Source organism: Balaenoptera physalus (genome assembly GCF_965194825.1).
Source record: "Balaenoptera physalus genome assembly, chromosome: 2".
NCBI lineage: Eukaryota > Metazoa > Chordata > Mammalia > Artiodactyla > Balaenopteridae > Balaenoptera > Balaenoptera physalus.
Window position 1 is genome coordinate 27,819,215 of NC_138883.1, and position 27,998 is coordinate 27,847,212.

The 27,998-nt window shown below is 42.1% G+C and overlaps 2 protein-coding genes across 21 annotated transcripts in view; one reads left to right on the forward strand and one right to left on the reverse strand.

Moving 5' to 3' along the window:
- LOC309655822 (acylphosphatase-1) overlaps positions 1 to 12,540 on the forward strand; it is a 44,059-nt gene extending 31,519 nt beyond the window's left edge. For 6 of the 13 annotated variants that reach the window (XM_082451534.1, XM_082451535.1, XM_082451537.1 and 3 more), the window contains 6 exons: positions 951 to 1,062; positions 2,070 to 2,229; positions 8,903 to 8,926; positions 9,032 to 9,110; positions 11,033 to 11,184; positions 12,146 to 12,540. In XM_082451534.1, coding sequence (XP_082307660.1) covers positions 951 to 1,062; positions 2,070 to 2,229; positions 8,903 to 8,926; positions 9,032 to 9,110; positions 11,033 to 11,184; positions 12,146 to 12,268 — 650 coding nt within the window. In that variant the 3' untranslated portion in view covers positions 12,269 to 12,540. Of the gene's footprint in view, positions 1 to 946; positions 1,080 to 2,069; positions 2,230 to 8,902; positions 8,927 to 9,031; positions 9,111 to 11,032; positions 11,185 to 12,145 lie in introns of those variants that run through there. The other 7 variants (XR_014261026.1, XR_014261027.1, XM_082451529.1 and 4 more) reach the window with 6 other exon arrangements.
- Positions 65 to 27,997, reverse strand: EIF2B2 (eukaryotic translation initiation factor 2B subunit beta). Of its 8 annotated transcripts, XM_082451832.1 has the most exons (10): positions 27,751 to 27,997; positions 27,511 to 27,631; positions 27,223 to 27,371; positions 26,105 to 26,268; positions 25,046 to 25,141; positions 24,284 to 24,421; positions 23,166 to 23,232; positions 22,045 to 22,061; positions 20,204 to 20,352; positions 16,285 to 17,100 (listed from the first exon to the last, which is right to left on the reverse strand). In XM_082451832.1, the coding sequence occupies exons 1-10, from the start codon at positions 27,911 to 27,913 to the stop codon at positions 17,070 to 17,072; spliced, it is 1,095 nt and encodes a 364-aa protein (XP_082307958.1). In that variant the 5' UTR covers positions 27,914 to 27,997; the 3' UTR covers positions 16,285 to 17,069. The 8 variants fall into 8 exon arrangements, with proteins under 8 accessions (XP_082307957.1, XP_082307955.1, XP_082307953.1 ...); XM_082451831.1 differs by lacking the exons at positions 16,285 to 17,100; positions 20,204 to 20,352 and adding an exon at positions 65 to 470 and having other exon boundaries at positions 27,751 to 27,994; XM_082451827.1 differs by lacking the exons at positions 16,285 to 17,100; positions 20,204 to 20,352 and adding an exon at positions 15,117 to 16,270 and having other exon boundaries at positions 27,751 to 27,995.
- Position 27,998: the final 1 nt, after the last annotated feature.

A 27,998-nucleotide genomic window follows, 5' to 3' on the forward strand; every position in this document is an offset into this window, starting at 1 on the left:
CATATGCCCATGTGATCTTGGTTTACCTTCACAGTTCATCAGGCAGAGACTACCAAGCAGCTCAGAAGGCCCAATATATTGTTTTTATTTTAAAATTTAATTTGTTTTTGAATAGGTAGTATAATCCAATAGGCTCAAGTCTGAAAGGTACAAAAGGGAATAAAATAAGGTCTCTTTTCTACCCTTGCCCTTCATCCAACCTAGTTTCTCTCCCCAGAGGCAACCTGTATCACTAATTTGTTATGGATTCTTCCAAAGTCAATATGTGCTTTTTAATCTTTGCTACCCATTTTTCTCATATGAGGCAGTCTGTTCCCCAAGGTGTAAAATACCAGGAAAATCTTTACTCCTGTGGTCACGTAATAAAAAACCCAAATGTTGTAGAGTTAGGTGAGGACCTAGGGAGGTATTTCATGGACAAATGGCAGTGATGTTACTTCCATGTTCACTTTTCCTTATAAAATGAAGACCTAAGAGTTGGGAAAGATACAATAAAAAGTGTTAGAAAAACTTTCTTGCTGTAGGCCCTGGACCATTTGAGAATAGTACTGACTGATTCTCTTCAGAGCCTGGGAAATCCTTCTGGAAGAATGAGGGAGCCTTCTTGAGCCACTGGGTTGTGAAGTAAACCCCTTTTATCTCTCCAGTAATCCATATTAGTCAGCCTCTGTTACTGAAACCACATTTGTTGACTATCTACAGGAACATCGCATTGTTCATTTGAATGTAAGATTAAGTCTTATATTTCTTATTTAAGAAAATACTGCTAAAATGAATAAACAAACTAGATATTTACTAGTTTGATTTTAATAATGGAAATTCAAAGCCTAAAACTGAACATTGAACATGCTGCTAAGCATTATAATAATTCCATGACTGTGTCTTCATTTTTATCTGAATCTGGAAGACTTCACTTCCTGCTCTTAACCCATTCATCTTTCTCTCAATAGGTTCCTATGAGAAGCAACAGCCACAAGGCTCTGGTCGAAAAAAATTACTGTCTTCCACTATAAGTCCTCCACTAGAGATAACAGTGACAGAGGAACAAAGGAGACTCTTATCGTTAGTACCACCATGAGGTTGTGATGTTGCTAATGTACATTCTCTGGCTAGGGTATAAGCATAACTATTGTTCCTTATCTCAGGTGAGGCACTGAGACCAAGAGAGGTTACATGACTTGTTCAAGGTCATAACAAGTTTTAAGTGGTGGAGCAGGCACTCAGATGCAGGTCGTCTGACTCCAAATGCTGTTCTTTCCACTATATCACAGCTATTGAGTATAGGATAGAGTTTCCCTGATAATTTTTTCCAGCAGTTGGCTTAGAGTACTCTTACCATTTCTTGGAATGGTCAATATTTATGCTGTGCTGTTTCTGAAAGTGAAGTTACTGCAGTAATTGCTTCCATTCTGCTTTGCCTTGGTACATTCTAGATTCTTAGTTTTTGTTACCATAATCATACTGGGAAGAAAGTAAAACACCGGGCCACAAGGAGGGGGCAAATCATATAATGAGTCACAAGATAGGACATTTTCCTTCTTCGGGGTGGCACAAATTATTGGAAATAAAAAAGAGAGAATTGTCTCTAAATTTATTTAAGGTTTGGGAATATGCCACTGCCAATAAATCTTTTTCCCTGGGGTATAATTTATATTAGAGGCAGATCCATTTATTTACATCCCGTTAATCAGGACTTCTCAGTTCCTGCGGCTATTAATTATCTCCCTGCTCTTAATGCTGATTCAAAACATTCTTAGCCCTTTTATTTGTGCCAGACTTCTTTAAGTGCCAACAAGGAGACGTTAGCAATTCCTCAGTGAAGAATAAAAAATTTAAGAACAAGACATAGAAACAAATTGATTCTCTCAATGGAAAAGAGGAAAAAAAAAAAGGTTACTGTAAATCAAAAAGGAAATTTGATAATAAAATCTAAATAAACAACCATAAGTGTGAGAAAAATAGTGTAAGTTTTAAAGCTTGTGGCAGCTTTTGAGAAACTATCAAGTATTTGGAACTGATACTGAAATGTGAATGAAGTAATTCTTTTACATTTGAGGTTATCTCTTTAGGTGTTACCACAAAAATCTGGACGATCTGGGCCTTGAAATTATATTTCCAGACACTAGTGATTCTCTGGTCCTTGTAGGAAAAGTACCACTCTGTTTTGTGGAAAGAGAAGCCAGTGAACTTCGAAGAGGGAGATCTACTGTGACCAAGAGCATTGTGGAGGTAAGACAGCTGCAAAAGCTGAGAAAACTGCTGAGTGCTAATAACCTCCTACTTTGTTTAGAAATTCTCTATATTCATCTTTTATTCAACAAGCATTTATGAAATAACCTGCTGTGTGCCAGGTGCCAGAGATTCAAAGATGAATTAGCTCAAGGTGAGGGAGAAGGACATTTAAATAATTATACTATAATGAAATTTGGCCAGCAGAGGTATGTTCAAAAGTGCTATGGAAATACAGAATATTTACTGTGCCCAGGAGGGTGGAGGTCATGGAAACTATCACAGAAAAGCATTTTTTGTTTGTTTGTTTGTTTCAGGAAAAGTCTTGTAGAACAGTAGGAGCCTGCCAAGTACAGAAGAGGGGATAAGGTCATTCTAGACAGAATAACAGATATCAGAGACTTGAAGCAGATCCCGTGCTTACGGAACTACCAATACACATGGCTCGAATTAAGATACACACAAGGTAGTGGTGGGCCTAGATGAGGCTAGATAGGTGGTTAAGGCCAACTCATAAAGGGATTTAGCGTATTCAGCTGAATAGTTTGCATTTCATCCTGTAGGCAGCCAATGAAGAAGAGCAAAATACACTTTAGCACTGCATTTTAAATACTTTACTTACGTGTTTCATTTTTTTAAAACAATTTATTTTGTATTTGTTGTCTTTTCTTTCCTCCTTTCCTGTTTTCTATTAGAGTTTTCTTTATTTCTCTTTTTTTCCCCTCTACTGGTTTAGAAGGGGAATTTTAGCTTGCATATATAACACAGTTTAAAGGTAATTTGTTCTTCTGTTCTCTTCATAAACCATACACAAACCTTACCACCCTTTCTCTTGTACCACTTTTCTCCCATCTTCCATTTTGTTGCCTATTTTAATTCCACCTTGTCTTTAATCCCCCTGGTAGACCTTAATTTTATAGTAAATGTTTATTTAGCTTAACCGAAATGTTTTCCATTCTTTGTTTACTATTGCTTCTTGCATCCTACTTATTCTTTGTGTTCAGTTTTCTTTTCACTGAAGTAAATCTCTTAAAAGTTCTTTTGTTAAGAGTCCAGGAATAAAATATCTTTGAAAACATCTTTATTCCACCTTCACATTTGCATGATTGTCTAGCTAAAAATAGAATTCCATATTCTTATTTATCCCTCAAGCATTTCAAAAATATTCTGTTACTTCTGACATTCTATTTTTGCTACTGAAGTCCATTGTCAATTTTATTATCATTACTTTGTAGGTAACCTGATTTTGTCTCTGGTTGCTTTTAAGATTTCTCTGTCTTCGGTGTTCTGCCATTTCCCTATGATATATCTTTGTGTGGATTTATTTTGATTTCCTTCTTGAGATTCATCTTACGTATTCAATTTGGAAAATATAGTTATTATCACTTCAAACATTGCTTCTTCCCCCCTTCTCTCTCTTGCCTCCTAGAAATGCTATCAGATGTCTACTGGACCTTATCATTCTATTCTCCATGTCTTTTGCCTTCTCTTTCATGTTTCCCATGGTTTTATCTCTCTGTGATGTATTCCGGGAAATTTCCTCATTTATCTTCCAGTAAACTAAGTTCACTCTTCATCTACTATTTAATTAGTTGTTTAACTTGTCCACTGGGTTTATTTCAATGACTATTATTTTTTCCAGAAATTTTATTTGGCTCTTTCTCAGATCTATCTGTTCTTTTTTCATGGTGTCCTTTTTTATTCATTGTGGTTTCTTAACTCCTTCTTTAGCTCTTTCTGTTTGGAGCACAGGAAAATCCACATCAACTCAGTCTATCATTTTTTCCAGAAATCTGAATTACTTTAGTAATATTTAAAAATAAAAAGTAGAAGATAGATTTAGTGGATAAAGTGTGGGATACATGGATATAGGAAAGATTTGAGGTAGAGAGCAGTTGAGAGGCTAGTGCACTGGTGCAAGTAAGACAGGATGAAGATTTGACTAAGTCAGTAGCAATGGGAATGGAGAGGAGGGACATATTTGAAACATAATCTGGAAGGTAGAATCAAGAGGACCTGGTGAGCACGAGAATATAAAAGAGATAAAGGAGAAAAGATAAGTAATGATTCTGAAGGTTCTCACTCAGATGACTTAGAGGGATTGTGCCGTTGACAGAAAAAGGAAACAGAGGAGGAGAAGTGCACCTGGCTAGGGAGTGAGATTATGAGCCTTAGGTTAGACACATTGAATGTGCCTTCAAATGGAGATGTCCAGTGGATGGACAGACTTTGAGATCTAGCACTTGGGAAAGAAGTCAGGGCTGTAGTATCTATTTGGGGGTTAACAGTATACAGTTGGCCCTTGAACAACATGGGTTTGAACTGTGCGGGTCCAATTATACTCGAATTTTTTTCAAAAAATACACACTACACTACTACAGGATCTGCGGTTGTTTGAATTCCCAGATGTGGAACCGCGTCTACAGAGGGCTGACTGTAAGGTTATACAAGGATTTTCTACCGCACAGAGGGTTGGTGTCCCTAACTCCTGTGTTGTTCAGGGGTCAACTGTATATATTTTGATAATATCAGAAGCTGGAGAAGGGTCTAACAGACGTGCGATTGTTCAGGGAGAATATGAGGAAAAAAAGAGAGCCAAGCATGGAGGCTGTGGAACACCAGCATTCAGGGTGTATATGTTTTGGCAAAGGTCCGGAAAGCTACTGCTGAAAAGAAGAGACTGTAAAGGATGATTGAAAATATTTGGTCAGAGAAGGAGGAGGAAAAGCAGGGAAAGGTAATATTGCCACAGCCAAGGGAAGTTTTAAGCAAGAAGGGAATGGTCAACAGTGGCCGGAGAGTAAAGCCTGAGGAGTTGGATTTGACTGTCGGAGGACACTGCCTGCCTTGTGGAATCTGTTCCTAGGGGTGGGCAGGGCGTCAGGAATGCAGGAAGGGAGAAAGGGGAGCTAAGGAGCCCTCTCTTTCCCGGACTTCGGCTACATACCAAAGAGATGGGGGCGACAGCTAAAGGTTAAGGGTGTCAGGAAGTATGGGGCAGGACACAGGTGGAGGAAAGGTTTTTGTTTCTTTTCAGATGGGAGAGACTTGAGCATGTTTGTAGTCTAAGTGTGAGAAGACATTTGAGAGGAAGAGGCAGCTAACGTGCCAGCTTTGGGATCATCTTGACTTTACCCTTCCCAGAATTGCCCTTTGATCAGACCACCTCTGCTTGGCTTTCAGCAGCGCTCTTTTCTCCTAACAGAGCTTATTTTCTCCAAGGCTCCTCCTCCAAATTGTCTTAAATCCAAGAGATAGGATCTGTTAGAATCTTTTATAGTAATTCAATCCTTAAGTATTTAACGAGAAAATTATAATGAAAACTTTTCCTAAAGTGACTTCAAAGAGTACTGGCAAGAAGTTTACCTCAAACTGAAACAAGGCTTATGGTTTCAGCAAGTCTTGATTATGTTAAGTCAGGCTGATCAGGAGAGATTTTGTTGATTCTGAAAGAAGCTGGAACAGTTCTGGTATCTTGAAGAAGAGGTAGTTACTTGGATCTAGCAGTTGAAAGATCACTAAGACATCTTTCTATGAAGTTCTATCCTCTAGCCTAATGAATGAGCCTTTTAAATATTAAATTATCTAGCATTAATGTTCAATTTGAAATTGAACATTTGAAATATGAAATGAATAGAGAATAAGATCCGTTTCCCCTTCTGCATGCTTACAGACTGATGTTTTACAAGTCCCAGATATATAAGCACAAGAGAGAATAGCAAAGAAGTTAGGTTTGATCTGTATCCACACTAAACTTTGTTAGTGGGTCAGGTATTATGAGACATCTTTCTCTTTAGGTTTGTTTGGGGAAATATGTGGCTTTTAAAAACTACATAGTATCTACCAACTAGCTCTTGGTAACTGTGCTCATTTATAAGTATGGTGGACTCGTCTGTAAATGAGGCAGAGAAGAGAATTTTCTTTTTTTTTCTTGAAGTTTTAAACTTTTAAATTCTTTTTATTTTTTATTTTTATTTTTTTATCGGAATATAACTGCTTTACAATGTTGTATTCTGCTGTACAATGAAATGAATCAGCTATATGTATACCTATATCCCCTCCCTCTTGGACCTCCCTCCCACCCCCCTCCCCCATCTAGGTCATCACAGAGCACTTAGCTGAGCTTCCTGTGCTTTATAGCATGTTCCCACTAGCTATCTATTTTATGCATGGCAGTGTATATATGTCAATCCTAATCTCCCAGTTTGTCCCACCCTCCCCTTCCTACCCCCTGTGTCCATATGTCCGTTCTCTATATCTGTGTCTCGATTCCTGCCCTGCAGATAGATTCATCTGTACCATTTTTCTAGATTCCACATATATGTGTTAATATACGATATTTGTTTTTCTCTTTCTGGCTTACTTCACTCTGTATGACAGACTTTAGGTCCATCCATATCTCTACAAATGACCCAATTTCGTTCCTTTTTATGGCTGAGTAATATTCCATTGTGTATATATACCACATCTTCCTTATCCATACATCTGTTGTTGGACATTTCGGTTGTTTCCATGTCCTGGCTATGGTAAATAGTGCTGCAATGAACTTCGGGTTACATGTGTCCTTTTTTTTTTTTTTAAAACATCTTTATTGGAGTATAATAGCTTTACAATGTTGTGTTAGTTTCTGCTGAATAACAAAGTGAATCAGCTATATGTATACATATATCCCCATATCCTCATAACCCCTTCCTCTTGGGCCTCCCTCCCACCCTCCCTATCCCACCCTGCCCATTTTGAATTATGTTTCTCAGGGTACATGCCCAGCAGTGGGATTGCTGGGTCATATGGTGATTCTATTTTTAGTTTTTTAAGGAACCTCCATACTGTTCTGTATAGTGGCTGTATCAATTTACATTCCCACCAACAGTACAAGAGGGTTCCCTTTTCTCCACACCCTCTCCAGAATTTATTGTTTGTAGATTTTTTGATGATGGCCATTCTGACTGGTGTAAAGTGATACCTCATTGTAGTTTTTTAAATTTACTTTTATTTATTAATTTTTGGCTGCATTGGGTCTTTGTTGCTGCGTGCAGGCCTTCTCTAATTGCGGCGAGCAGGGGATACTCTTCGTTGCGGTGCGCAGGCTTCTCATTGCAGTGGCTTCTCTAGTTGTGGAGCATGGGCTCTAGGCATGCGGGCTTCAGTAGTTGTGGCTTGTGGGCTCTAGAGTGCAGGCTCGGTAGTTGTGGCACATGGGCTTAGTTGCTCCACGGCATGTGGGATTTTACCGGACCAGGGCTCCAACCTGTGTCCCCTGCATTGGCAGGTGGATTCTTAACCACTGCGCCACCGGGGAAGTCCCTCATTGTAGTTTTGATTTGCATTTCTCTCATGATTAGTGATGTTGAGCAGCTTTTCACGTGCCTCTTGGCCATCTGTATGTCTTCTTTGGTGGCATGTCTATTTAGGTCTTCTGCCCATGTTTTGATTGGGTTGTTTGTTTTTTGATACTGAGCTCCATGAGCTGTCTGTATATTTTGGAGATTAATCCTTTGTCTGTTGCTTCGTTTGCAAATATTTTCTCCCATTCTGAGGGTTGTCTTTTTGTCTTGTTTATGGTTTCCTTTGCTGTACAAAAGCTTTTAAGTTTAATTAGGTCTCATTTGTTTATTTTTGTTTTTATTTTCATTACTCTAGGAGGTGGGTCAAAAGAGATCTTGCTGTGGTTTATGTCAGAGTGTTTTTCCTAAGTTTTCGGGAAGAGAAATTTCTGAGTGTGGTTTAAAAAAAGTCTATCATGTTGTAATCTTAGGAAGCTAATTTTTTTTTTTTTTTTTTGCCACACCGCTTGGCTTGTGGGATCTTAGTTCCCCAACCAGGGATTGAACCCGGGTCCCAGCAGTGAAAGCTCTGAGTCCTAACCATTGGACCACGAGGGAATTCCCAGGAAGCTAATTTATACATAGCCATTTCTAGGAGTAAAGAAATCCTGTGTTTTCTTATAAAGAAATTATTAAATGTGCCATATCTCAAAACAGTTTTTAACCTCCAGAGGGTAAACAAATTAGTAGCATGAAATAGTGTCTGCTTTAAATTTCTTTAGTGCTTTTGTAAATATTAACATCTGCAGGGATGTTACTATTGAAAAGGCTACCCTAGGGACAGAGATATGCAAAGAAGGAGAAATTTCTCAACAAAATGCCTCAGAGAGTAAGCTTTTTGACCTGAAGGGAATTGTCACACAAAAAAAATGCCTGTGGGAACTAAGTGACTACTTATTTTTATGATATTTAAACAAGTGTTTTACTGAGTGCATAGTTGTATTGACGATTGTTGTGTATTTATTCTGTTTATGTGCAGTATTAAACATGTTCTAGCTAAGATTATAAATGCAAACAGACAGCCTCTTAGTGAGAAACCTCCCTGATATTCAGTTGAGGCATTAGGCTACCAGTTATATAACCTCATGAGTTGATGAGCTATCTCTGGAGAAAGCTTCAGTAGCTAAATACATTCTCCATTCAGTAAGAGTTCTTTCAGTTGTCTTGGTATTTCGTATTCAAAGTGCCTTACAACAAATAAATTATTTGCACCTAAGTGGTATATTGCTGGAACTCTTTTCTTCAAGAGGCATATTTTAAAGAAGAAAATGGGAATATTTTGTAAATTATCAAAGGGCAATTATAACATAGCAATCGATTAATGCCTGTTTTCCTTTTTCTCCTTGTAGGAATTTATTCAAGAACAAGTGGAGGTAAGCTTTTCTCTTATTTTGGGGTTTCACACAGAGACACCGCACACAGAAGGCTCCATTGTCCCATTTGCTTTTCCATTAACAAAGGATGTGTTTATGCATTAGCTACTCCAGACCACAGGAGGCATCCAAGGGACTTTGCCACTGACTGTCCAGAAGGTGTTGGCATCCCAAGCCTGCCATGGTAAGACTCTCGACACACCAGCTACTGAGTGCCTTTGCATGCTGTGCGCTGGCAGGGTTCAGCATTTATGAAAGAAGTAGAAGACACAATTATCACCTGCCTCTTGGAGGGTTCAGTTTAGATCAGGAAACAATACACTAAAAATGAACCCTAAAAAATTACTTTTACAAAGCAAAATACCACCATATATATTGGACCATAATGCAGACTGACTTATATGAGTGGAGGAGTAACTGCATTTTGAGTCAAGTTTTGAATGAGGAGCTGAGGGACATGGATTCAGAGGAAGGGAGAGTTTACTACAGGGGAGGAAATAGCCTGTGCAGAGATCCAAAGGCAGAAACAAATTAGTTATATGAGGAGCAGCAAAGAATATCAGGAAATTAAGCTGGTGAGGAAGCATAGAAACCTAGAAGGTCACAGCAAAACCTTTAGACTTTATACAGAGGGCAAGAATCATTGAAGGTTCTTGAGTAGCGCAATATGATAAAATATAGAAAAGGGTATTGTAGGAACTTACTTTAGGGATCATGACAGCCAAAGAATCCCCTGCAACTATCATTTGACCATGGTGGGGTGTCCACTCCAGACACCCTCCCTCCATTTGATCTCTCCCCATCAACCTTCTCCTCTCTTCACTTCCTGTCTTTTCTGGCTTTGTAACCTCAGTCCCTCATTAGTTTGTCTCCTATAAATATCACAAACTCCTTCCCCCCTTTATCCTATCTTTACTCCTCGTATTACTCCATCCCCAATTTCATCATCTCTGACTTCAAAGTGTATCTTAAATGTCTCCGATGTGATCAGTTTCTACTGCTGCCTCCCTAGTTCTTGCCACTGTTGAGTCCTCTGACTTAGTCTCCCCACATCTATTCTGGCTCCCCTTCAAGCCGTTCTTCCCTCAACACCCAGAGGAATCTTTTTGAAACATTCCTCTGAGCATGTCATTCTTCTACCAAAAACCTGACAATGACTACCCATTGCTCTTAGGATGAACATTTTATTCTTTACCATGGCCTGCAGGGGTCTTCATGGTCCAGCCTCTGCCTGCCTCTCCAGTTTCTTCTCACATCACTCTCCACCTTGCCCTTCACATTCCAGCCTGCTTCCTTGGTCTTGGTCTTGTGTGCTAAGTTCTGCGCTTGCCTTTCTCCTCTGTCTGAAATGCCCTTCTGCTCATTCTTCAATTAGCCATGTTTTTCTTAACCTAAGATCTCAGATTAAATATATCATTTTGTCAAGAAAGCCTTCCCTGACCCTCCTAAACTGGGTTTGGCCTTCCGGTTATATATTCTTTGATATTCTATATTTTATAGTACTTATAGTTTAAACTATTGTGTAACTATTTGTTTAATGTTTGTCTCACCTATTAGATTGTAAGCGTCATGAGGGTGGAGGGCATCCACCTCATTCACTGCCTGGCGTAGCTCCAACACAGAGTATATACTTAATAAATATTTGTTGACTGAGTGAATTAATGTATGCATAAAGGCAGTTTCTGACAATATGAGAGTTTAGAGTAGGAAGATTATGCTAGAAATAGAAAAAAGCAGCAAATAAAATGGACACTGTAGGGAAACAATTAGAGATCTTGGTGATAGATTGGCTCTGGATGAGAGATGACCTTGATTTCACAAACCTAAGAAGTAGGCAAAAATATTGCTCTTGCCTCTTTGAAAAAACTCTGAAGGCAAAATCCTAACAAGTTAAGGAATGCCTGCTACAGGGATTAGACAGACAGTGACTCCATAAGGAAAAGCTGAGTGCAGGTTGGTCCTGAAGCCAATTTCAAGCAGTATTAAAGTCACATGAAAGAAGCCTCAGAACCACGTTGCTCTTCCCAGATATTTGGCTCTGACCCAGGGCCAACACCGGTTTCCCACCATACACACCATACCCTCTTGTTTCTGTCTTTTGTTTAGGGGCTATTAAGTTTAATGATGACCTGAGCCTAGAGGAGAGCTGTCGCCTTATTGAAGCTCTGTCCTGGTGCCAGCTGCCGTTCCAGTGTGCTCATGGCAGGCCCTCCATGCTGCCGTTAGCTGACATTGACCACTTGGAGCAGGAAAAACAGGTAGAGCAATGACTAACAGGAGACTAGTTCCTATTAACCAGATGTAATCTGTCTTAATCCTTTCCCAATTACGAGAGTTTTGAAAATATGCATTGGAAGTTTTCTTGGAAGTCTCACCATTTCATCTTCTAGCTCAAATTCAAAATGGAGTTTAGGCTGAACTATCTCATTTTACATATGATGCCTTTGTATTTTTTAAGTTTACCTCATGTACATACTGATGTATCCTGAACATTTGTTGCCTACGGGCTCTAGGTTTGATAAGATGCAGAAGTTCTCTCTGGGGCCACAGAAGGTTGGTAGAAACATAGCAAATTCACTGCTGGCAAATGTAGCCAAAACAGCCAGTTGCTTGATAGTACTTACTGGAAATGGTAGCCATCTCCAGGGATCTCTAGAGTAATGATTTGAGGACCTTCAGGCAGGAAACCAAGCGTAGGACATTTTCACATTATGCTTTGACCCTGATTGCTCAGCAGTCCAGGAACAATGATGTGGATAATGCAAAAAAGGCACCGAGTGGTTTAAACTAAAGAGCATTTTCTGTCCTTGTTATAATCTTAAATGAAACAGAACGTGAGAGCATAATAGGAATGTCTACGTTGCCGCTTTCCAAAATCTTTTATTTTGCTTACCTTTCCTGTCAAGGGCTACAAAGTCTTTTCTTGCATGGAGTTTTCAGGTACTAATGTTTTCTGACTCATCTAGTACATTTTACTCCATTAAGAACTTTTTGTTTCATATGACAGTGAAAAAAATGAAAAAAGTTTTGTTTCCATTCCCGAACAGATGTGCCCCTAGACTGAGTTTTCAGTCCCAGTTATCCTAAGGAAATCTATAATCTTTTCCGAATCCAGAAATTAGAAATCAAAACTGATTTGAGTAGCCATAATTAGGAAATACTTATATGCTCCTTGGCTTTTCATACTGCTAATTGGAGTTATTCTCTTTCTTCCCATAGATTAAACCCAATCTTGCTAAACTTCGCAGAATGGCTCAGGCCTGGCATCTCTTTGGAAAAGCAGAAGGATGTGACACAGGGCAAAGCCTGCAGGCATCCGCGCCTCCTTGTGAGCTGCCATGAGAACAGAATTATTGTCTCTAAGGAACCGAAGGGATGCTGGCTGTAGGCCTCTGGGCAGAGCAGCAGGCACTGGCAGGGTCTTGACTGAATGGGCCCAGGGCACCAATCAGCATCTCCATCTTCCTTGAGCAGATGATCCCTCCAGTTAAGTAGCCGGATGGAATTCAAGCCTAAAGACAGTTCATTCATTGGCATCCATGGACACTGGAGGTTGCCCTATAATATCTACTTTTTGTAATTTATTTGGGGATAAAATCTAATGATTAATTGTCTGATTGTCTGGTTGTTTGTGGGGTTTTTGGGGGGTGGGATGGGGGTTTTTGGTTTTGTTTTGCAATTTTTTTCCAGCCTCATAGTTTGTGCTGATGTCATCTACCTGATGCTGAACTCCCAGGGGTCAAGCCTGCCTTCCTAGACCTCCCACAGCCTGCTCCCTCAGCCCCTCCTCCGCCCCCAGCCTCCTCCACTTCCCTCTGCTGCTGCTTTACATTCTGTATCTCAGCCTTAAAGAGTTTCTCCACGCTCATTAAAAACGTGCCAGGTAGTCTTCCACCAGGCCTATAGCTGGATTATTTTAAGGATAAAAACGACTGATAAAGAGAAGCAAGGACCAGGATGGAATAGAGCAACTGTAAAGCACTGCTTCTCGTTCTTTGTTTTATTGCCTCCTTAAAACCCTTCAGGCAGGCGCAAGCCCACAAGGGGCGGTGGCTGGAGCTGGCTCCCCAGGCGGCCCACAGCTCCGGAGCCTCCGCCTGCCCAAGAGGGGAGCTGTCAGCTCCAGGCCCGCTCTGTCACAAGCGTGTTGATCATATGAAAATTCTAGAAACGGGTCCCTCGACAAGACATCTAAACATGTTGGGACTGGATTTGTGGGGGCTGTACACGTGGTGACATAATGAAATTCCAGATTCAAGTGGATGAAAAGGGGACGAACGTGGACACCAGGTTTAAGATTTGGCTGTGGTTCCGATTGCCTCCAGCCGGTGAGCCACCCCGTGGGTAAAAGGGAACCGGCAGAGGAAGACTTGACCATCAAAACACGGACATAGGGACTTCCCTGGTGGGGCAGTGGTTGAGAATCCACCTGCCAATGCAGGGGACACGGGTTCGAGCCCTGGTCCAGGAAGATCCCACATGCCGCGGAGCAGCTAAGCCCGTGCGCCACAACTACTGAGCCTGCACTCTAGAGCCCGCGAGCCACAACTACTGAAGCCTGTGCGCCTAGAGCCCGTGCTCCGCAACAAGAGAAGCCACTGCAATGAGAAGCCCACGCACCGCAACGAAGAGTAGCCCCCGCTCGCCGCAACTAGAGAAAGCCCATGCGCAGCAACAAAGACCCAACGCAGCCAAAAATAAATAAATAAGATAAATAAATAAATTAAAAAAAAAAAAACCCACGGGCATAGCCAAGGAACTCTCCTGCCTCCTGTGGCTGCACTGTTCCCTGCTGGCTGAAGGTGCAGCCCAGGCCGCCCTGGAGGATGACACGGAAACAAGAACCCAAGGGGGCAGAGGCGGAGAAGAAAGGAGCCCCTGGCGAAGAAGCCTCTGCCAGGTCGTATCAGCTGTTTGCTTCCCCTCTCCCACAGTAAAAGAGCTATGGGATACCCACATGTTCTGTTCACAGTGTGGCTCAAATGCCAGCAAAATACACAGTCTAATTGTTCTGAATCCTGTGGTTTCTTTCAGCCCACATTTATCACCTTAACCCAGTTCATGTATATTTTGAATTAGGTATATGATCTCAAAACTGAAATCAATAATGAAGTCTCAAGTTCTGGTAGTCCACGAAGTGCACAAATATCTGATTTCACCTGAATCTATTTTGGGGAAGATTACCAATAGAATGTCTTGGTCTGATCATTTGATAGAACCAATTATTGTACATAAAACATATTTGCATATATATAAAAAATAAAAGAATGTAAGACAAAAAACTAAACCCCCTTTCAGAGACTGTTATTGTTCATATCCCAAACCAGTAAAATGGTGAAAGTACTATGCACTTGTTTTAGAAAACATTTTTTTGTACTTAAGTATCTCTATGTGAAAGCAATCTTCATATCAAAAATGCAGCATTTATTCTTTCAACCTAGCCAGATATATTCTCTACACTTTTTCAGGAGGTAAATGTTATTTTGGTCCCTTTCCAATTGTATCTTGGTTTCATTACATATGCCTAACTAATGGCCTCGTAATTTCATTTGGGACCAGGACTGATCTTTCTGCAGATGCTTGTTATGCCACTCTTAATCCGTACTTCCCCCACCTTTTTAGATGACTTGATTTCTGGTTAATAAGACTCAAAAGACTGAAGTCCTATAAAAGAAAAAAAGAAAAAGCAAAAAAACAGCTGGTAATGTTTTTTGCATCTGGGATGCCATACAATGAGAAAGATGTTGCAATGAGAATATCTACTTTTGTATTTCCCGACCAGCCTGCTCCCACTGGCCTTTGTAGCAAATGGAATGATTTTCTTCGTTTTTTAATACAGGAAACAAATTTGTGCTTACGGGAGAAAAATTCGTTTGCCGGCAGCCCTGCAGTGAATCTTACGGGAGTGATGAAGTAGTGCATCCACAGAAGGTTTAGGGAAAGCCTTCACTAGTTTTCAAGGGGAGCCTCGTAGATCCTTGTAGAATTACGTAATTGGAACCCTGAAGAATAGGCACCACTGGCCTTTATTCTTCTAAATACGTATAAGTGGTTTCATAGACTGGGAGGTCTAGCCTTAGAAAGGAGGTTATTTTCAGGGGCTCAGCCTCCAGGCCCAGTGGGGTGCCGTGGCCTCTGGACCTCTGTCTCCCCTCTCCAGAGCTACATGGAGGTCAGCTGTCCTGGGAGGTTTTTTTTGTTTTTTATTTATTTATTTATTTATTTATTTATTTATGGCTGTGTTGGGTCTTCGTTTCTGTGCGAGGGCTTTCTCTAGTTGTGGCAAGCGGGGGCCACTCTACATCGCGGTGCGCGGGCCTCTCACTATTGCGGCCTCTCTTGTTGCAGAGCACAGGCTCCAGACGCGCAGGCTCAGTAATTGTGGCTCACGGGCCCAGCTGCTCCGCGGTATGTGGGATCTTCCCAGACCAGGGCTCAAACCCGTGTCCCCTGCATTGGCAGGCAGATTCTCAACCACTGCACCACTAGGGAAGCCCTGTCCTGGGAGTTTTAAAAATCTTTTTAGGTCAGACCAATCTGTACAATTAAAAAAAAGCATTACGATACTTCTTATATTAGGGTGATGGGGTGCGATTTCACAAGGTCTTGCTAATAATCTCAAACCCCTATGTTCTTGAGAACAGCAGAGGACTAGAAAAAGTTCTCCAGAAATCATGTAACCAATCATCCTGCCCAGCCTGACTCTAGCAATGCAAGAGATAATTATCCTATCTTAATAATTTATGAACTCAGTAGCATGTATCAGCATAAAACCAACCAATTAGCCAGAAATATCTAACATTACTTTTATTGCCTGTTAGGGTTCTGTTTCATTGTGTTTTGTTTTTTAACTCAGGTGCCATAAGAGCAGAGATACATTTAATCTTCAAACACATGACGGTAATCATTAACACCTATATGGTGTTTTAAGGTTTACAAATAATATTTGCATAACTTATTTGAATTTCTTGGCAACCCATGAGATAAGGTGGTATTATTCTCCCCATTTTACAAAGTGGGAAAGTAAGTCTGAAAAATATTCTCTAAGATCACGTAGCTAATAAGTAAAGCGGAGAGTGGTATCCAAGTTTTCTGGCTCCAAGAACAAGAATACTAGCTACCTTTTTTTTTTTAAGATTTTATTTTATTTTATTTTTAATATTTATTTATTTCTTTGGCTGTGTCAGGTCCGGGTTGTGGCACACGGGCTCTTCGTCGCGAGCTCCTCTAGTTGTGGCATGTGGGCTCCAGAACGTGCAGGCTCAGTGGTCACGGCACACGGGCTCCGTTGCCCCGCGGCATGTGGGATCTTAGTTTCCTGACCAGGGATCGAACCTGCGTCCCCTGCATTGGAAGGTGGATTCTTAACCACTGGACCACCAGGGAAGTCCCGATACTAGCTTCCATTTACTGAGGGCTCACTGTATACCAAATGCTTTGTATACATGATCTCTAATCCTTACAACAGTTCTCTTAGGAAACTAGTATCTCTCTCTTGCCGTGAGACTACTAAACCTCAGAGATGTTAACCGGTTTGCTGAGAGGGAGAATTCCAGCCCAGGTCTGTAGGACTTCACACTACACACATTCCCATTATTACCCACACTGCCCTATATCTTTTTAATTTATTAGGGATTTATCAGTTTGTAAACTTAGTGGTTTAACTGTACTTGATTCTGGTTAGCGGAGGCTTTGTTAACTTGAGAGTAAAACTTGAGAGATGAGATGTGTAACGAAGCCATTCTTAACAAGTTCCTTTGTCAGAAACATCAGAATTGTATTGAGAAATAAAGGTGCATACCGTCAAGAAGCTTAGCTTCAGTCAGGGAGAGAGACAAGGAAACTAATGATAGACTAGGTAACTTCCTCTAGTGTAGGAATCACCCTGAGTTACAGCTATGTCTTTATTACTGAAATAAATGGAAATTAACAATTCTACCGTCAGAATTAAGACTATATAGATGGCAATAGGAGCTAGTATCAGAAAAGCTTAAGGCAAAGCTTAGAGTGTAGGCTAGAAGGAAAAGGAGAGTCTGGGGAGGGGGCTAGGGCAAAGTCCAGAACCCACCTGGGGATCTGGAACGCCATGAGTAGTTGAGAACGGAGAGGGTCTAGCAATCAGACGTCAGAGCAAGGCAAAAGGTCAGACACAAATGAACAGCTGGGATCTGAGCCTAACAGATAGTAAAAAGAACAAGGCAACCAAAACAGGTCAGAGCAGGAAGGGGCCCAAGGCCAAGTTCTAGAGATGTGCAGGGGGCTGCGGAAGCCATGCCAAGCAAGAACAGATGCAGACCATCAGTTCCTAGATGGCACTGACAACCAGGCTCAGCCGGAGCTTCAGGTGGGGGCCAGTACCGGCGTATCTGAAGGAAGGCAAGAGCAGTTTCTGGCACAAAGAACCAGACTCTCCCTACCTGTTTTCCACTGAAGTGCACCTCCTTCCATCAAAACCCTTCACAAAAGCAGGTTAACAATGAGAACTGACTGGTATGTTTGCCACTGTATATCGTGCCAATTTTCACCCCTTCTCAGCTGAAGTTGCTCATCAACAGTGAGATGGCAAAATGGTGGGCTCAGAAGAGAGGAAAAGCAAGCCTGGGAAACCAAAAATCTGGATAATCTGCACCAAATAAACCCTTGCTTCCTTCTATCTCTCCATTTATTCATTTATTTATCATTCAGTAACATTTAGTGAGTCCCTTCTAAATGTATTGAGGCAGAAACTGTGGAAGAGATAAAGAAAAAAGAAGTTATCTTATGGTTTAGTATTTTTCAAGCCCTTGAATCACTTTCATCCCATGCCCATTTGTCACAGAGCACTCAATCTTATCCAGAAACATCTGATAAAGTTCAGGCAACCTGATCAAAGCCTGTGGGAATCTGAGTGTCTTACATATTGCAATCTATCGAGCCAGCAAGCTAGCATGACTCAAGTAGCGGTGTGAAGAAGCTGGATTTGGCCAGACTTTCCCTGTACAACTTGCCTGACTAAACAACTTGCTCTAAGGAGCATCCAATCATGATCAAAAAAAAAAAAAAGGTAGTTTGGAGTTAGCTACTGCTATTAGTTTATCATTACTTAAGTATTTCATGACCTCTCTTTTATAGTAGTTAACTGCAGAATTTTACATATAAATTATGAATCTTTGGAACCTTTTCAAGTTATTAAGTAGTTTCCTTCTTCTCTAGGCAGGTCTTAATTCTAAATGTAACTAGGGACTTCCCTGGTGGTGCAGTGGTTAAGAATCCGCCTGCCAATGCAGGAGACACGGGTTCGAGCCCTGGTCCAGGAAGATCCCACGTGACGCGGAGCAACTAAGCCCGTGCGCCACAACTACTGAGCCTGCGCTCTAGAGCCCGTGCACCACAACTACTGAGCCCACGTGCCACAACTACTGAAGCCCGCGTGCCTAGAGCCTTGATCCACAAGAGAAGCCAACACAATGAGAAGCCCACGCACTGCAATGAAGAGTAGCCCCCGCTCGCTGCAACTAGAGAAAGCCCACGCACAGCAACGAAGACCCAACACAGCCAAAAATAAATAATAAATAAATTTATAAAATAAATAAATAAATAAATGTAACTAACATGCCTGCAAAAACACTACTGAAAGGCCTCTTCTCGTCAGCACAATATTTAATTTAAACATTAGGCGATCGTCGTTTCAAGTGTGGTTAGGCTTGAAGGCAGCCCTCTGCTGTGTGTTGTAAAGACTGAAAGCTTAGACTATAGCTCTTTATTGGTTGTAATCGCTTAGCCATTGCACAACATCCTGGAACAACTGTTTGGTGAATGAAAGGATAATCCAAAGCAAAGTAGACGAGATAAAAAAACACTTCCAAACCACATTTCAAAATAGCTCCTTTGTGTCAACTAGATGCATGTCTGCAGAGGGAGTTTTTGCAAGGACAGGTGGATAGTGTACGGCCTGTACAATAATTACATCACCATCTGGTACTATCTTTATGGCAAAGCATTCTGATGTACCAAGTTCTACATATGCGGTATTACAGAGTCATGGAGCTCAATGGTGGAACTGTGAGCCTGGCAGCCTTCATAAACCCAAAGACTGCTGCAACAGATTACTTTGAGAAGTGGTTTTGAAGCACATCTGTGAAACTTATGATCTTGCGAGTACCAGCATTTTTTTCTTTGAGGTATCACTTTACACTTCAGTTTTTCTTGGTAAAGTACTTTTCAGAGACTTCTCTTAAGAGGCTATGTTGGGAATTTCTATTCCTTATTTGAGTTCCAGGAATTGTGCCTTTCCTGCCCTCCGTCCAAATTGGAAGACATAAACCGTGGGAAAAAGCGTCTTTACAACTGCATTGAGTAAGTGATCTAACTTGGTTTATTTAGCATATTCAGGAAGACCTCCACGTCCATGGAATCCTCTATTAATTCTCCAAGCTACAACAGTTTTTAAATGAGCTTCTGGATTCTGCTGCAAAAGCAGGGGTGGGAGGCAAGCCCAAACAAAGGCTGATAAGGTAGGAAGCTGACACAAACGCCTTAGCTTCTCCCTGTTCAGAACAGGTTCTCCCTTTCCAATATTTACTCTTCCTCAACTGGGAAAAGGGAGAGAGAGAAATAGAAAAACTAGACATATAAACAGCTTTGTGGGATTTACTTGACTGAGGTTCTAAAGAGTACGCATTTGTGCAGTTCTGTTCTAGGCACTGTAGTGTTGACCAAAGAGACAGCCTCTACCCTGGTAAACTTCGTCCATCTCAGTTCTGCCTGGGCAGGATGTTGGTGCTAATTTTAGACCCAGAGACCAAGATGCACAAAGGACAAGCATCATAAAGCACTTTTGGAGCCAGAAACAGATTTAAGTTCCTTGACTCACTGCTGCTCTTACTCCAGAGCACATGGTCGTACCCAAGTGAGCTGCCGTTAAGAATTGGTGCCTTCAGAGGAGACAATCGCTCGAAATTGGTAGCTATAAGCCACTTCACTGAGAAAGCGTGGGGTCTTCGATGCTTTAAGAAATAATTGACAGAGACCTAAGTGAGCCAGGCTTTTCTGTGTCAGAGAGCTTTTAGGTCAGTCCTTTAGACTGACCCTCTTCAGTCTCGCCTTTTCCCTGTCTCAGGGAAGATAAGAGTCCTAAGGAGAAGATCTGCCCATGTCAAGTAGCTAACAGAGAGTAGAGGCCTTTCCCTCATCGTCTACCTCTGGCCAGTGTTTATCAAAACAAGGTTATCAAATGCCCTGTTAAAATCCCTTGGGTTGCTTGTTAAACATGCAGATTCCTAGAACTTCCTCCCGTACCTCATAGACACTGCTACAAGAGGCAGGAGGCCGGCTTTGTGACAAGCATCCCAGGGGGTTCCCCCTGCACACTCAGTGGACCTTGGACCCCTGTTTTGGACCAAACTTCCCAAACGTGGCATCCAGATAATCTCGATAACCTGGGGAGACTTTTTGAAAACAGAATTACTAAAGTAGTACACATAAAAAATAGAAACAATATACAAACACACTAAATAAAATTAGAAGCTGTCCTCCTTCTTGCCGTTTGGTGTTATTCTTCCAGACTTTTATCCTATGCATGCATATATTTTGTTTTAAGGAAGTTAGGGTCATGTCATGCAGATTGCTCTGCATCTTGTTTTCCCAGCTTGATTTTGGTTTTATACAGAATATAAAATAGACTTGCTTACAAATCTATCCCATTCATTAACACAAGGGTCACCACTCAGATGCCTACAAGGGTTCGGCAGACAACATAAATGAGTTTAGTGGACATGGCTTGGAACTGCAGAAAACTGGGGGTTTTCCATTTAATGGAATTAGAAGCTCCTCAACTATAGCCAAATGCTGCCATTTGGGAATGTGGGCCCAGAGTTGCCAAATCTTCAGGAGAAGCAAGAAATCTGAATTTGTTTAATGTGTAACCTCCAGATTTTAAAATACTGGTAAATAATTCAAATTAAATACTAGATGAAGCAGCCAAAATGTCTAATCCGGACACTGGTCTCAAGCCACCCTTTGAAACCTCTGTTGCAGTGTATACATAATGTTCCATGGTACATCATGCTTATTTTAAAACCTGTCTTGTTTTTAACTAACAGAATACAAAATGCTATATTGCTGGACACTTAGGCTGTGACGTTACAGCTGCTACAATGGATACTCTTGTCTGTGTCTTTGTGTGCTTATAAAAATAATTCTAGAAGACTCAAAATTGCCCTGGAAAAGGTTGTACCAATTAACAGTACATGAGGGGGTCCTTTTCTGGGGCACTCTAAGCAGATTCCCACGTGCCATCCCAGAGATCAGATGCAGTAGGTCTGGGATTGTATATTTTCTTAAACTCCCAGATGATTCTGATGATCAGTGATTTTGGAACCATTGTCTTGGATTATTAACAAGTTGTTTGGGATGAATTCCAGTCAGTTATAAAGGAATCATAAATACTTTCATCTGCATTTCTGTTTTAGGCTGTTACCTCTGATTATTGCCCGCTATGAAAACACCAAAGGGCTCTGCTGCTGCTGTTGAAGGCACTTCAGTCAGAGCAGGACAATAAATAAACCAACTCAGGAACCTTCGAGCAGCTTTTATTGGCACAGCCTCAGAAAAGGCGTGGCAGTCATTTCTGAGCAAAAACCTGTAGCCCAGCAAGGTCTTCAGTGTTGTGTTTAACACACCACTGAACCAGAAAGTTTAAGTTCCTGAAACAGACGCCCCAAGTCACTAAGAGGCTCCAAAATCAATAGGTCAAGAAAGGCAAAAAATAGTCCTGGACCTGCTGCTCTGCTGAGACCTGAAAGGCAAAAAATAGTCCTGGATGTGCATCCTGGTTATAGGATGACTGAAACGGCAGGGAACATTATCAGTATCAAGTTTTCTCAGCTTGACTCCAGATCACTCCCCCATTACAAGGAAGATGTGTTTCAGCCGTGGCGCTGAAGTCTCCACTCCATTCTGTGTGTGCCTAAGCAGCTTCTGCTTAGGATGCGTGGTGGTCATAGGACATGATCATCAGGATGGTAGAGTTCACTCATCAGGCGATAGATGTAGGAAGGTGCATTCCCACCAATGTTGGAGATAAAGAGGGTAATGAGCTCTGGGGGGACGTAGTCAAACACAGGGCAATGAACACTGACCTTCTCCAAGATGTCCCCTGAAAGGTAATCACAAGAGCAAAAGATAAAACCAAGGCTCCTGTTCTAATAATTAAATATCTTATAGATTCTAGGCTCAGTAATGCAAGTATACTCGCCACCCCAAGGAAGGGAAACTGCAGCAACATGCAAACCAGAAGAGATGACTTCAGATCATGATACACCCTATGCTTATAACTCTCTAATGCCTTTCCATAGATAACCCTTAGAGTAATATTCAAATTTGGGATTGCAACCTTCAAGATCTGGCCCCTCGCCACCGCACTACACTAATTATAGTTCATATTACTCTCTCTCTTGCTCATCCTTCGTATTTGTTTTCTTCCTAAAACATCCCATGACCTGACATATTCTTGTCTGTCTTTTGAAACATAATGTAAACTCTGGGGGAGCAGGGCCTATCTATGTTATTCACTGTTATATCCCTAGTGCCTGAAATAGTGTTGGATACACAGTGGGTACTCAATAGTCATAAATATTTCTTGAAAGAATGAATGTTTGGATAAATGGTGAAGTTATTCAATTTCCAAGAAGAATCAGCACCCCGAGTACTATGCTTTGCTCCAAGAGGGTGTTAAAGCCCATGCGAACTGTTGATGAGGCAGCAGGCTCTTTGAGCAAAGCTGCCTTCAGAATATGTGAGAGAAATGGACCCCAACACACAAAGGTGTCCAGGCTACAGGCGAGTTTCAGAAGTAACATTTCAGAGCCTGCTTTCTTTGGCAGTCACCTTACGGTACCAAAATGACTCCCTGCAGCAGCCGAAAACAAGAACATTTTATCATTGGGTTGTCGCCTGTGTCTGAAACAACTTTCAAGGCCAAACCCAGTCAGTGCTGAGTGATCCAACCCACCATGGTCCCAATAACTCAGCTAAAATATATTAGTTTTAGAAGAAAATGAACATGGATTAGATCAGGACCCCAAGCACTCTAAGCTGCTAAAGAGAACAGTCCCCACAAGAAGTATGATAAAAAAAACACAACCTGACGGCATTCAATCCCATTGGCCACCAAAACCAAAACCAAAAACCGAAACACACATACACAAAAACCCAAAACACACAAGCGCATGTGCCACATACATTCAAGCAACTTCTGTACCTTCTGTGAAAGGCAGGACTTCTTCAGGAGCCACAAACTTGTGAAATGAATCTTCTTCATTGGGGAACTGGAAAAGAATTAGGGAAAAAGAAAAAAAAAGAGAGAGAGATCTGACACTTCCACTTTTAGGTATACACCAAAGAGAAATAAAAAACATACATCCACAGACGTTTGATTACAAAGGCTTACAGCAGCATTATTCACAAAAGCCAAAAGGTACAAATAACGCAGATGCTTATCAACAGATGAATGGATAATTAAATTGCGGTATATCCATGCAATGGAATACTATTCGGCCACAAAAAGGAACAAAGTACTGTGCTACAACTCAGATGAAGCCCCAAAACATTATGCTAAGTGAAAGAAATCAGAAACAAAAGGGTCCATATTGTATGACTCCTTTTATGTGAAATATCAAAAATAAGCAAATCCATAGAGACAGAAAGCAGATTAGCAATACTAGGAGATGGGGGAGAAGGAGGAATAGGGAGTGATTACTCAATAGGTACAGAGTGTTTTTCTGGGATGATGAAAAAGTTTTGAAGCTAGAGAGTGGTAGTTGCACGATGCTGTGAATGTAGTAAATGCCACTGAACTATACAATTTTAAATGGTTAATTGTATGTTATGTGAATTTCACCTCAATTTTTAAAAAAGTAAACACCTATAGATAGGCTGATATGTTCAAAGCAAGTAGCTTCTATCACTGGTGAAATTGCTCTTCACCTTAGTAACTTCTTGTATTCAGGCTACAGAGGACAGTCCCTGGAACAAATAAAACCAATTCTATGTTTCTAGTTTCAACTTACTTGGCACTTTCAGAAATGGTGTCAGCAAGTGGTGGCAATGTAAACAAAGGGCCTTCCCCAACTGCGTATTGTCCTGACCTTACAATTTTGACTTACTGAAGCTGACAGGTTGTAACTATCAATGGCTTTTCCTGGATCAAGACTTCTGTGGCTTTTTCCAGCCTCAACTGGGTCTAATCCATTGAGTAAATGCAGACAAAGAGAAGCCCCAGAGTGAGAAGGTTGAAGGCCCAGAGTTCAGACCTACACCTTGACTTCCTTCTGTTGGCCAGAGACAGATGAGAGACCAGCTGGAGACGGACAGACATACCTGTGGGGAAAGCTTGAACATAGGTGCACAGACGATGAGTGGGGTGGAATGGTGTTTTGCTGCCAGTGCTAGAGTATGAGTTCCTGTCACAGCTCTCAGCGCACCGTTGGCCAGGATGGTCTTTGTGCCAATGATCACCTTTGGGACAGGAAAGAAAATGTGAGCCATCCTGGGAATAGAGCCTTAAACAGGCCATTGGGCACAAGAGCCTGAATGCTCAGCCTCAGTCTTGGTGTACTGGGGGGAGGTCACACACTGGTACACCCAAGGGAAAGGGAGTCTAGGCTCAGACCACAAGTTCTAGCATAAAAGTGGGTTCGCAAGGGAAGAATGAACATAGTACAGGACAGGAAACTGCAATATCTACTGTTCTTAGCCCTGTCTTTCCTGGAAATCTATCTGTCATACCTCCTGAGAAGCGGGGAGCCTTTCTTCCACCATCCACCAGCGCCAAGCTCTCTGAGCAGAAGTGAGCAGCCCTTTACCAGATCCCTAGCAGCTGACACACTTAACTTAGTCCCACTTATTTCTTTTCAATGCTTTAACCAAAATGAGGCTCCTCCAAGTGAGGAACAATGATTCAGATAAAGGGGGAAACAAAATCAGTTAATAGATTAAAAAGGCCCATGTATGTATTTTTAAAAGGTGCTAGAAACTTTCCTCTCTTCTCATGGATATTGGGGGTGGGGTGGGGGTGGAGAACCAACATTTTAGAAGTATAATCTTCATGAATTCGACATACTATAACCCAAATACACCCACCTTGTTGACTCTTGACATAACAGCAAAAATGGCAGCATCCGTCATGACAGTTGTCTCAATACCTGTTTTGGACAAATTGACTGCCATCTCATGACCCTGCAATAGGAGAGAAAGGCTGATGCTGGGAGGAAGAGTGAGAGAGAATGAAAGAGCTCTGGGGGATTCTGTGATACTGGACATATCCAACGCGCAACTTCCAACAGATAACTAGCTCATCTGGTAGGTATTCTCTGGGAAGCGGGAGGAAGCCCAGGGGACTCTAATAAATGTTTATTACTCCCCAGCAGCACTAGGACAGCCACAAAACTGGAAATATGACTTGCTTGCATAATCCAGCAGAGCTGACAAGACAGATCCTAGCTCATTATTTTACAACATCCTTGCATCCTTACATATTTCCTTTTTTGGAGACCTACTATTTACCTAAAGATTGAGTGAGGTTAGACCAAGCATCAGTCATCCTCAAGGTAATTTACCCTATTTTGATGCCTAAAACAACCAATATTTATCTTTTCTTGGGCCTAGCAGCTCACCCAACTTTCTTTTTTTTTTTTTTTTTTTTTTTACCCAGTTCTATGAAAACATTTATTGAGCCTTTATTTTACAGAAGTGAATACCACTGACTCTCTCAAGGAGTTTTTAGGAGAGGCATATATATAAAACTCTAACATTCAGTAATAGATATAATAATAGAAGTACTGAAGTAGGAAGTAGTATAGAGCTAGAATTGATTCATTTTCTATTGGAAGGGTTGGGGAGAAGGGGGAGAAGAATAGCCGTGAAAAACAGTTTCCCAGAGGAGATGATATCTAAACTGGGTCTTGAAGGTTAAAAACAAAGGTTTCATTCTTTATATGGTATGAAAAATATGTCACCTAACTTTCCTAAACCAATGTTTAAGAATGTTAACAGGATGAACAACTTGAAAATTCCCTTAGTGTTTTACTTTGTCTTCTCACTGTGCCTTGCTTATCAATTCAAAGATGGCATGGAGCCCACCTACGCCTCCTTTATTCTCTCATTTTAAATTTTTCTTAGCAACTCCAGCAGTCCCCGTACCTGACAAAAAGGCGCACACTCTGCCACGATGACATGGAATTTCCTCTTTCGGGCAGCCTCTTTGAGGAAGGCCTCCACTGTTCGGGAGAAGCCAATGGTCATGATCACCTCATTGGAGTGGATGTGCTCCAGAGCCTGGGCTGCGATGTTCTCCGTTGTCCCTTCTGCAAGAAGCCAGTTTTTCAAGGAAAATATGACACTGCCATGCTACAACACAGACAGACACGACAGAAAACAGAAAGGGATGTACGCCCTTCTCTAGACTGCCCACCTAGCAGACCGTGGTAACATGTGGTCAATGGACTTAATGTAGAATGTCACCTTTCCTTAAAAGCCCTGCTCCTCCATGATCTTCCACCTCCCAAGTTCTCAGTCTACCCTCTTGCCCAGCAGCACCCCTATTCATCAACTTACTCCCCTCGCCCCTGCCGGGTCCCAACACCAGCTCTTTACAATTGACTTTGAAGACAATGAATTTAGGCAAGAAATGGTCCAATTTGGGAAATTCTAAAGTGCTGAGCATGGGGTAAACAGAGCTTCCCCCTAAAAGAACTCCTCCAAAAGGTGGCCACAACACCTCCACCTGACAGGGAGGCCATGGCAGAAAAATTGGGTGGGGGGGGGAATTTGGAAGCAGCAGCTCAGTGCACAGACAGACCCGGCTTCTTCCTCCCCTGGGAACGCTGATTGCAATAAGTATCTGCAGTTCTCCCGGGTCACAGAGACAAGGGGGATGGAGGTGGCCTGTGTGTATGTGTATGTATATGTATATGTGTATGTGTGTCTGTATAAAAATTCAAGAGGAAGTTTAGTGAAGGAGAGTCTATCAACTGTGGTTTTCGGGGGTTCATCTTCTTTAAAATAAAAATAAAGCTCTTCCCAAATAGAGTCTCTGCCGCAGCGGATTTGCAGTCGATAAGGGGTTAGTCTGTAAGGAAATGTAAAGAGGGTTATCTTAGTCTGCCACCTATTCCAACCCTTCCTAATCAGGATGAGGGCAAACTTCCGAGAACCAGAGGACTGGTTATCTCCCATCTCTGCTGATGAACAACTTCCAGGGTCTTCTGTTCCCTCATCTGCCTGCCACCTGTCCTGTCCACCTAGGGATCAGGACTCACCCAGTTCCACAAGCAGCTCATTAATTGCTTCAATGATGTTGGACTGGAGTTGAGCATAATGGGAGCGGAAATCCTCGCTCAGGCCCCCGGATGTCAAGAGTTTGTGCAGGGACTCCTGCTGATCGCTCTCGTCGCTGCGTCCGTGGAGTCTATGGAGGCAACAAGACCCAAAGAGGGAGGTGGGGAAGAGATGTGGTCATTAAGGCAACAACAGCTGCTCAGCTCCAATAAAGGCTCCATGCAAAAAGCGTCACTGGGTCCAACCCCCGCCCAGGACGTGGGCCTGACCTGCCATACTCCTCCCGGATGATCCTGAGCACTCTCCGCACCATGTTGCCCACGGTGGTCTCCGAGGGTTGAGCGGCCGTCATCCTCCGGCCTTCTCTGCGGATCAATTCCATCAGCTCCCCTGTCGTCCAAAGAGAGAGGGTAAGCGCGGCAAGGGCGCGGTAGGGCCTGGGCGACTTTCCGCCCGAGGATCGAAAACGGAAAGTGGCGAGGGAGGCGATGGAGCTAGGCCTGCCTCACCTGCATTGCTCCAGCGGTGGTCCGTGATGATCCGGCGCAGCAGCCCCAGGGTCTCCCGGGCCATGTCCTCGGAGCTGTGCCGCCCGCCGCCCCGCTTCAGTGCCTCCACGAAACTCTCGATCCTCTCGGACAACTCCGAGTCCTTGGCCTCAGCCCCCGGCATCTCGAAAGGAGCCGCCTCGCCGGCGGAATCCACACCTGCACGACCTCCAGGCTTGCACGTCCGGGGCAGGAGAGGTCGGCTTCCG

Bases quoted from the DNA above. Each gene is read 5' to 3' on its own strand.
- EIF2B2 (XM_082451832.1), bottom strand. From the start codon at position 27,913: ATGCCGGGGGCTGAGGCCAAGGACTCGGAGTTGTCCGAGAGGATCGAG. The intron at 25,142-26,104 runs GTACGGGGACTG...CTCCTATTGCAG, and splicing joins AGTGTGCGCCTTTTTGTCAG to GGTCATGAGATGGCAGTCAA. The intron at 23,233-24,283 runs GTATGTCTGTCC...ATTCTTTTCCAG, and splicing joins TGTTCAAGCTTTCCCCACAG to TTCCCCAATGAAGAAGATTC.